The following is a 9,911-nucleotide window of genomic DNA, read 5'->3' as shown; positions in this document are numbered from 1 at the left end:
AAAATCCGTTATTAAAACTAAAACAACATAAACAAAACAATGCTTCTTGTGTGATCTAGCCATTAAGAAATGGAAATAAACAATTTTAGATAACATTTTATCACAAGTTAAGTAAGAAAAAACAGACACGACATTTCGATCACTGGTGCGATCATTCTCAAGTACACAAGTGTAACTTGTAATAAAATAATACTTATAATCAGTAAGTAAACTCAAAACGAAACCATTAATTTTTCATAATATCAGAAATAATTTGTTGAAATCCCTTTTACATTGTAGAGGGCATTCCGTTTTACAAGAAGGAATTTGTCATGTTTAGTACATGAAAATAAACACACAAAAGTTGTGTGATGATCTTAAATAATAATTTAAGATGCAACAAATTATATTTATCATGACCTTTATATCCTCTCCCATATCTTTTTCATTTTATTTTGGAACAGCTATTCAAGGTTAGGCTTATCGAAATTTCCGAAACAGGTTTTTAAAGACAGTCAGTCTTCCTTGCTTAACAAATCACTGGCGGTGTTAAAAAAAAAAAAAAACTTCAGAGAAAGCAAACCTTGATTGATTTTTTTTACATCTCTGTAATTGTGACTCATTCAAATAGCCTCTTAATTTTTTTTTTTTAATCAGTGTTCCGCAAGTCAACAGCGACGTGAAACCTCTCTACTTGGAAGAAATATCACTAGTAGATGCTGTAATGGAAGATAGAAGAAGCCAAAAGCACACGTGAAATCCGGTTCGGGCCATCTTGGCCAAACTGTCCTTGAGCAGAACTAAACTCAAAATTGCGTTTGTTCCAAACCTCATTAACTCGCTAGAAAGCTGCACTTGTTTCGAACAGCATTTCTTGAGCCGCCATTTTTGTTGATATTCTAATCAGGAGAGGTCACTTTTAGTGTTGAACTTTCTAACAACAATATTTTACTTCACATTGCAACAAACTGTAAGCCCAAAATAAAACCTTTGTGAATTCATACTTGGAAAAACAACATTTGACAATATTAGTTAAGTATTTGACGTCAGTGACCAGTGAGAAGTTTGTTTCAAGTTAAGCACAAAGCTACACATTGGACTATCTGCGGGTATCGAAACCCGGTTTCTAGTGTTGTAAGTCTGCAGACATACGGCTGTTCAACTGGGGACGATCAGTGAGAAACAAGATCCAAAACTACATATCAATAGTTTCAGACGATTTACTCACTTCTATGTATGATTAATTACAGCAAGTAATGAAAATACAACCCAGACTTTCTGGAGAATAACTCCATGTTGTGTGAAGATAAAGGGTTTTGCCCTTTTCCGAAATAAAAAAAAGCTGAAATACATTGTACAAATATATATATACATAAACTAGTGTTCACTAACCTAATAATTTGCTTACCGTATCTGTTTCTATCTTGGCTCCCAACTTATACAATTCTTGAACTTTGTCGGCTTGGCCCGCCACAGCAGCCTGCCGCAGCCGCTCGGACAAGGAAGGTACGGGGGCCTGAGCAGGAACAAGTGTTGTCATGGTGAATGAAGCGGCTACCACAGAACAGCCAACTTGAGACTAAATAACGAAGACATCCATGGCAGTGTGAAACAGTGCATGATTGATTGTGCTCAGCACATTTTGACCTGAAAAGAACGAGAGATAGAGAAAAGCTAGTAACAAATGATTCACTGACATGCAATTCAGACGTAAAGAAATGTTTCAGTCTTTATAACAACAAAACTGTAATTTTTTTCCATAAAAAAAACCTCTTCAAAAATTTAATGTTTAAGCCACGTATATTTTAATTTTTTTTACGAGATTCTATATGGCAGACAAGACCAATATTTCAAATGTTACCAAAACCGAGTCTGATGCTAAACGACTGACATTCGTCGATGGTTGTGGTCATATTTAAATAAATTCGTTTTATTATTGCTAGAAGCGTAGGCAGAAATCTATAAACGTAACTGCTACTTCCTGACGAAAAAAGGAGAAGAGTAGTGAAGCCAAACTGGGGTTCGTGCCCCATGGGAAAAGATTTTGTCACTGCAAATGTTACAGTTTGATGGTATCCAAGGTTTTTTATACATTTTTGAAGTATGTTTTATATATAAACGGTTGTTTAAAATACAACTTTAAAACACACAGTTTTAAGATTTCATAAACGTTGAATGTTAACAAGATTAAATGGGTTTATATAAATTATCATTAAACGTGAACTGAAGTAGAAAGTAAAATATATTAGTTTTCGTTTTAATCATTGGGTGGTGCTTTGGGGTTTGTTTGTAAATAAGCACAAAGCTACACAAGGGGCTATCTGAGCTCTGCCCACCACGGGTATAGAAACCCGGATTCTAGCGCTGTAAGTCCGCAGACATATCGCTGTGCCACTAGAAGGCGGTGCTTTAGGACATTACCCATAATTAAATAATAAATGTAGCTGATCGTAGACTATCATAATAAGTATTAATTACTCAGAATTCTCTGAAAGAAAGACAAATAGCACGTTTAATGTAATAATTCAAACTGCAAAATGGAAAACGACACTTCAATTATTATTTCTGTATATAATTAAATAATAACAGTAAATTTTATTGACATGTATCCGTACGCAACGTTTTCTTTTTCTTAGCCAAAGTGAAATTCTATCATGGTCTGAAATGATATATAATGATAACACCCATTCCCTCTTTTTAATTACATATTTTCAAACACATACTCCCAAGAGCACAGCTTCATACCACATAAATCTTTAAAATCATGTATACTTTGTTCTTTATTCTTCACATATAACATTCTCAATTCCTTTTATATATATATACCTGTGTGCTTCATGTGTCACTATAGAATGGTAATTTCAATCCAAACAAGGCATGTAAATTGGAAACAAATATTCGTTGTTTGAAAGTTAGAGCAAACAAAATCAAAATCATGGTTAGGGTTATGCTCTACGGGGTACCGAGGTGATAGTGACTGTTGACGTCAGAGTCTTAAACTAACGCAAGCGTCACAACAACCAGGTTTTTTTATTAACTGTTTAAACTCTGAACTCTCACACACCAGCTATGATTGTTGTTGTTCTTTTTTTGTTTTGTTTTTCAGTTGCTAAAAATCTAAATGAAAAATGTCAATTATTGCTAATTAACAAACTTTATAAATCAAAGGGTTAGTAAACCATTTTATTCTTATAATACATATCAGCATTTGCAAGTCATTTGCTGACATACACTTTTCCTGAAGCAGATAGATATGTAACTTAATGTGACATTTTATGGTGTTATAGTCATTCAGTGTTTGAATCATCAAAACGTATTTCAGAGTGCTACGAGTAAGAGTCTAGAGTTACGTTGTGTCTTTTTCTGAAACCGTAAGAACATGTGTATTTAAATTTCATGTTATTGTAAACTCAAAAAACACAAGTCGAATGAATGTGTGCAGCAACGTTTTCAGAGATAAATCATGAGAGATGTAATACAAGTTATAAAAATATCTCAAAAACACATTTATTACAAAAAATCTAGTGTTCAAAATAAACTATCCGATCGTAAGACCCGTTCAAATATTAATAACAATTTCAGACATTTTTATTTTGTAAATATAATGAATATTCCGTTATTAAATAATTCTGATGAAAGTGATAAGGAGCAATGAAAGCTTGAATCAACAGCAAAAAGAAAAGAAAAAAAAACTGGAAACTTTGTTATCAGTAGTAAATCAGTTTATTTTGACTACTATAGCCTCAGATAAGGGAGATTTTTATTATTATTAAACAACAGTTTGACAGTATCGTGACCAAAACTAGAGTTTCCAGGCTAACAACTAACTCTAACGACAATAAATAAAATCATTATAAATAGTACTTCAGTCACTCGGTACTGATAATATCAACAGATCAAAAGGAATGCATGAAAAATACAGCAAGTTCTTCAGTTAATTACATTTGTCAAATATGACATTTTATTTTCCAAACGATTCTAATTACCATAGTAAACAACAACTAAACCTGAACACGTGGTAAAGGAATGAAGTTATATAATTAAACATTGCAAAGAATGTATTATGGAGATAAAAACAGTGTAGAAGTTTTGTGCCTTAAACTATCTATAAATGGAATATTCCTGCATAGAGATCTGAAACTTAAATCTCAAATTATCAAAAACAAAGGACCATAGAGATAAAAGAAGCAGTCTTACATAAATCATTCCTACAAAATTTAATGATCATGATAATCAGCGTGAGGGCTTTCATGGCCACGAGGTAAGCAGCGTTAACTGAAGAAGGGTTTTATTGTTTACCATCTAACATCGCATTTTAGGAGAAGTATATTCAAGGTAATGATGTATTTCAAAACAGTCAAGTGTGAAATTTCTAAATACGAATACCATCTGATAACAAGCACGTAATAAAATTACCTTAACTATGTTCTATATGTTGCTTACAGCTACAACCTTGTGTTCCTATGTTCTATATGTTGCTTACAGATACAATCTTGTTTTCGTATGTTCTATATGTTGCTTACAGCTACAACCTTGTGTTCCTATGTTCTGTATGTTGCTTAAAGCTACGACCTTGCGTTCATATGATAAATATGTTGTCTACAGCCACAACCTTGTGTTCCTATGTTCTGTATGTTGCCTAAAGCTACGACCTTGTGTTCATATGATAATTATGTTGTCTACAGCTACAACCTTGTGTTCATATAATAATTATGTTGTCTACAGCTACAACCTTGTGTTCATATAATAATTATGTTGTCTACAGCTACAACCTTGTGTTCATATGTTGCCTACAGCTAAAATCTTGTTTTCATTTGTTTATATGCTTCTTACAGCTACAACTTTGTTTTCACATGTTCTATGTGTTGCCTACAGCTACAACCTTGTTTTCACATGTTCTATATGTTGTCTGTTAGCTATGATTTTATCTTAAGTTGCATATGTTGTCTACAACTGTGTATTATTTCAGCCAATTACGTGAGCCTCTCCGATATCTATAATAAACCTGTTAAAAGAAAGCCTAACGTAACAACATCTCCTAACCATGAGTGTTTTTTTTTTAATATTCTAAATATATAGTATAGCTATTGTTAATATGTAAATAGTATATTAAAATGCTTTATGCACATATAATCTCATCAGAATGAAGTTATAATTCAATGACATTTATCAGTCTGTGATAACAGGTTTTGCGAAAGTAACTGTCATCACTCACAACTGGATTGAAAACGAGAAGTCAATCTTGCAACATACCTCTGGAACGTTGGTGATATTTTTGCTAGTAACAAGATAGCTATCAAACAAACACTTCAGTTGTGTGAAGTTATGCATGGTTACTTATACTCGTTGTCAGGAAGAGAAAAACGTATACATAGTGGTATAATTTGCTGAGACACAATGCAGGTTGGAGCACAAGAGAAATTTCTTAGATGTACAGTTTCCTCTAACGTACCAGGACAGCGACTCTCTGACTGGGTTACTGACGGTTACTTACTCATATGAAATTCATTTTTTGTCATGCTTTGTTATCAACAATGCCTGCTCTCTTCGTGCACTTTCCAAGCTGGTTTATTTAGTTTTAAAGTCCACACCCTATCCTTATATAAATTCAATTACACCTTAAACAAATTGTGCAGTTCATAAAATGAGTTACGAGCTCTTTAGTTTGGACTTTAAAACTCAAGAGGGCGGTTTCTATCAGATGAGAAAACTAGTACATAGAAAATCGTTTATGGTAACAACAAGCACGTTTATTTATATAGAGGGCAAACCGATAATGAAATGAATATTTCAGCTCGCTGTTGCACTCCAAGCAAAAAATACTCCTAAAGCCACTTTTTCTTTTCTCTTAAATAACAGTTGCAATGTTCTGTGGAACCCAACAAAAAAGGGGATAAATTAATGTGAGTACACAATGATACATAAGTACCATGCTTTGTACCCTTTAATTTGGATTGGAAATACATCTGATAACCTATAATAAATATTTTAAGATAAGTTTTCGTAACTTGAAGAGGCCAATATAGGGACAGGCGACAAGGCATAGTGTAATCGCTTGGAGGGTTCGTCCTTAAAAAATTGTTACCAAGCTGTTTTCTTTCTTCTTCTTTTTTTGTGTTTGCGGAACAAGAATTTTGACCTATGTAACATGTCCAAAATCCCCAAGAATTAGCTCTGGAAGTCTCCAAGATCTGGTACACATAGGAGGAGGGGATATTCCAAAAAATAATATGGAAAAGTGTTCAAATGTCATCCAATCTTGATGAAACTTGACACGATTGTTTTGGACAATTACTAAATGCTCAAATCCCCTTGACGACGTCATCAACACAGCAAATTAAACAACTTTTTACGGTTTGGTGAACCTAATTTATTCACTGTAATAGAAACTTAATGAACTACACTCTCAAAATATAAAATCCGTTTTTTATTTATTAAAAAAAATTAACATTTTTGTTCATAAACATTTTTCAGGTGCCAGCTCTACAGAAGCTACAAATAACCCGGTAAAATACAAGTTAGGTATTTATGTGGAATTTACGAGAAAATAACAGCATATGATGACAATAGAATATACGAGTGAGTATTATTTAAGATCATTGTTACGTAGAAAAAAGAAATATAAAATTTATATTAAAACTATAATTATTTTTAAATAATTGTAATATATATTGCCACGACGCACTATTATTTTCTTGTAGGTCGATAAAACACATATAAGAAGACAATACTTAAAGCTAAAATGTAATTTGAGCTAGGAAAACTTTGAGTTGAGGAGTGATTTTGGTTAAATCAGTATTAGGCTTAATAGCTTGGTATTTATTTGTCATTCCAATTTTTTTGGTTGACTGGTTTCAAACCATCGTAGTTAAGGCCTACACCTTCTATTGTAGTGCTACAGTTTCAAACCTGCATGTTATTTGTTTGTTTGTAATTAAGCACAAAGCTAAACAATGGGCTATCTGTACTCTGCCCCTCACGGGTATCGAAACCCGGATTCTAGCGTTGTAAGTCCGCAGACATACCGCTGTGCCACTGGGGGTCCTGCATCTTATAGGCTCACCACTTGATGAAAACCTTATTAATCAATAAGAACTTATATGCAGATACAACAACACGGCACTGAAGATATGTTTTTCATCCGTGTTTCCTAATCTAAATAACCATATCTTTATAACTAATTTCTCTCAAATAATAATTTTATCAGTTACAAGTTAAATTGTACAATAGATCAATGTACTCTGCCACACAATGATATTTATTTCTATCCAATTTTGGACACAATTTAGGGTAACAATCGTGCTTGGTTATTGTTTTAATATTCCCTCTAATTTATTGTTTGTTTGTTTTGAATTTCGCGCAAAGCTACACGAGGACTATCTGCGCTAGCCGTCCCTAATTTAGCAGTGTAAGACTATAGGGAAGGCAGCTGGTCATCACCACCCACCGCCAACTCTTGGGCTACTCTTTTACCAACGAATAGTGGGATTGGCCGTCACATTATAACGCCCCCACGGCTGAAAGGGCGAGCATGTTAGGTGAGACAACAGTAAAAACTATCTGGAGGTAGAAGGAAATCACCTCAGTTTTAATAGTTTCATGCGAACACTTTCAAGTCAAAATTAAGAATATTATTATTTACAAAAGAATTTAAAACAACAAATTCAAAACATTTTTCAAACAATAAATGTATTTATGGAAGTCATAAGTACCATCAGATGAATGTCGAACTCAATTTGTCGATCGAATTATACGATTCAAGTAACATAATCATACCATTGTAAAGAAGAAGAAATATCACATTGTTTCAGATGAGGATATTTTAAAGCGGATCATAAATAGAATGGTTTTATCATTGTTGACTTCCTTCGCGGTATGTAAAAACGATGAGTTTTTATCTTACTCTGTACTTAATGTATTCTATGTGAAACTGTTTCAGTATTAAGTAAATAAGAAGGTGCACCTTTAACAATGTTATTACTACCCTTCAACCTAACAAGAATATATACGGTGCCTTGCAAAAGTGTTCACCCCTGTGCTAGTAATCAATTTTAAGTATTTTCTTGTGAAAGACGTAATTCAAATGGCCAAAAATATTTATTATATCAATCTCAGACCAGTTTCTAATTATTATTAAATTTTGTTGACCGTTTTGTTTACTATTAATTACAAAAGTTACTCTGGCTTATCGGAGTAAACAAAAAATAAAATACTGAAAAATAGGCACAGTAGTTTGTAGTTATGCACAAAGTTAAACAATGGGCTGTCTGTGCTCTGCCGATCACGGGTATCGGAACTCGGTTTCTAGCGTTGTAAGTCCGCAGACATACCGCTGTGCCACTGGGGGACAGGCACAGTAGAGAAGAAACATGAACATAATAATTAAAATTAGATGTTAAAGTGTGTAGTTTGAAAAAATTAAATGTTAAAGTGTGTAGGTTGAAAAAAAATTAAATGTTAAAGTGTGTAGGTTGAAAAAATTGAATGTTAAAAATTCTAATATAACAGTCGAAACTTGTCATAAAAGATTAAAATAAGGTTTGATTTTAAGAAATTCTGTATGGTTTCAATTGATAGCTATAACTTCAATGTTTTTTTATTAACGAGTTTTGCAAATTTTATTTGCTTATACTTACGTTTGTTTAAATCATACTTTGTTTCAGAATATCATAATACGTAAATGTACATAAACCCACCGTTCACTTCAGTGTTCAGTTTATTCTTTTAATATCATAATAGTTGATTCCATACATTGGACATAAGAATATAATACATATGTGAATTTAAACACATAGCAACAAACATATGTTTATATAATCCTAAAGCTTTAAGCTGATTCTATTATTATACGAATTATAAAAAATATAACAATTATTTCAAAATGGTTAATCAACGAGGTCTTAAAACTTTAGACGTAACTACACTGAAGTGAAAATTAAAAGAATAATAAATGTTAGCTATATTCTATCATAAACATAAGATCTTATTGCTCATCACTTAGAAACTGGGCATATAAACTTTCCATGGTTTGAGATCAACTCGTGGGATCGCATTATCATTACAAGATATCGGAACATTCCTGTAAAGAAAGAAAATACATTTAACTGGTTTAACAATAATCCATTTCATGAAGTTTACTCAAACACTCTATCCAAACCACGCGTTTCCTCTCGAGTGAACAAAATCGTATACTAATATAAAAAGCAAATTTCAGAAAGGATCTAGCCAGGCAGAAAAGGCTAAATAAAAAAAATGAAGTATATTTCCTAGTTTTGCTTTCTAGTTTCAGGTGGTATTACTGAAATATGTTTTTTACTAATACGCATAATCTCACACCGAAAATCTTACATAATTATGTTTTATTATTTTTATTAAATTAGTACTTTTAAGTAAAAGCATCGAACCTTTAATTTCTTTTAACTAAACGTTTTTGCAATTTTAAATTATAAAGAGCTAGCATAGTAGATTTTTTCGTTACAGCTTTAAAATGATAGATTGTGGTGATATGCAGAAGACGGTAGAGTTTAGAAGTATTAGGTCGTCAAGAAATTAATGAGATGAAAAAACCCGAACAACTTATATGTCAAAACAAAACATTTATTAAACGAGATAGTCTCCATTCTTATCGATGGTGCTTTTCCATCTTACAATCAGGTTGTTAATGCCCTGAATACAGAAATCATTTGGCTTTGAGGCAAAAAACATGTCGATGTCCTCTTTAACACCTCCACATTTGCATACGTTTTCCCGTTAAGATAGTGTTGCAGCGAACGATAAAGATGGTAATCTGATGGTGCCATATCTTGATAATATGGTGAATGGGGGAGAACTTCCCAACCCAACTCCATAATCTAGTGTTGCGTCAAACGTGCCACATGTGGACGTGCATTGTCGTGGAGAAGAAGAACACCTTTCCGATCGACAAGTGAAGG

At 32.9% G+C, this 9,911-nt stretch overlaps 1 protein-coding gene across 2 annotated transcripts in view; it reads right to left on the bottom strand.

Annotated features, from left to right (window-relative positions):
• Positions 1–1,620, bottom strand: part of LOC106467773 (ankyrin repeat domain-containing protein 6-like) — an 80,876-nt gene extending 79,256 nt beyond the window's left edge. For both annotated transcript variants that reach the window (XM_022395968.1, XM_022395969.1), the window contains exon 1: positions 1,388–1,620. In XM_022395968.1, coding sequence (XP_022251676.1) covers positions 1,388–1,519 — 132 coding nt within the window. In that variant the 5' untranslated portion in view covers positions 1,520–1,620. The remainder of the gene's footprint in view (positions 1–1,387) is intronic.
• Between the last annotated feature and the right edge of the window lie 8,291 nt (positions 1,621–9,911).

This window comes from Limulus polyphemus, unplaced genomic scaffold (genome assembly GCF_000517525.1).
Source record: "Limulus polyphemus unplaced genomic scaffold, Limulus_polyphemus-2.1.2 Scaffold2736, whole genome shotgun sequence".
Taxonomy (NCBI): domain Eukaryota; kingdom Metazoa; phylum Arthropoda; class Merostomata; order Xiphosura; family Limulidae; genus Limulus; species Limulus polyphemus.
Note: the sequence above shows the minus strand (reverse complement) of the source record. Positions and strands in the feature narration are given on the sequence as shown.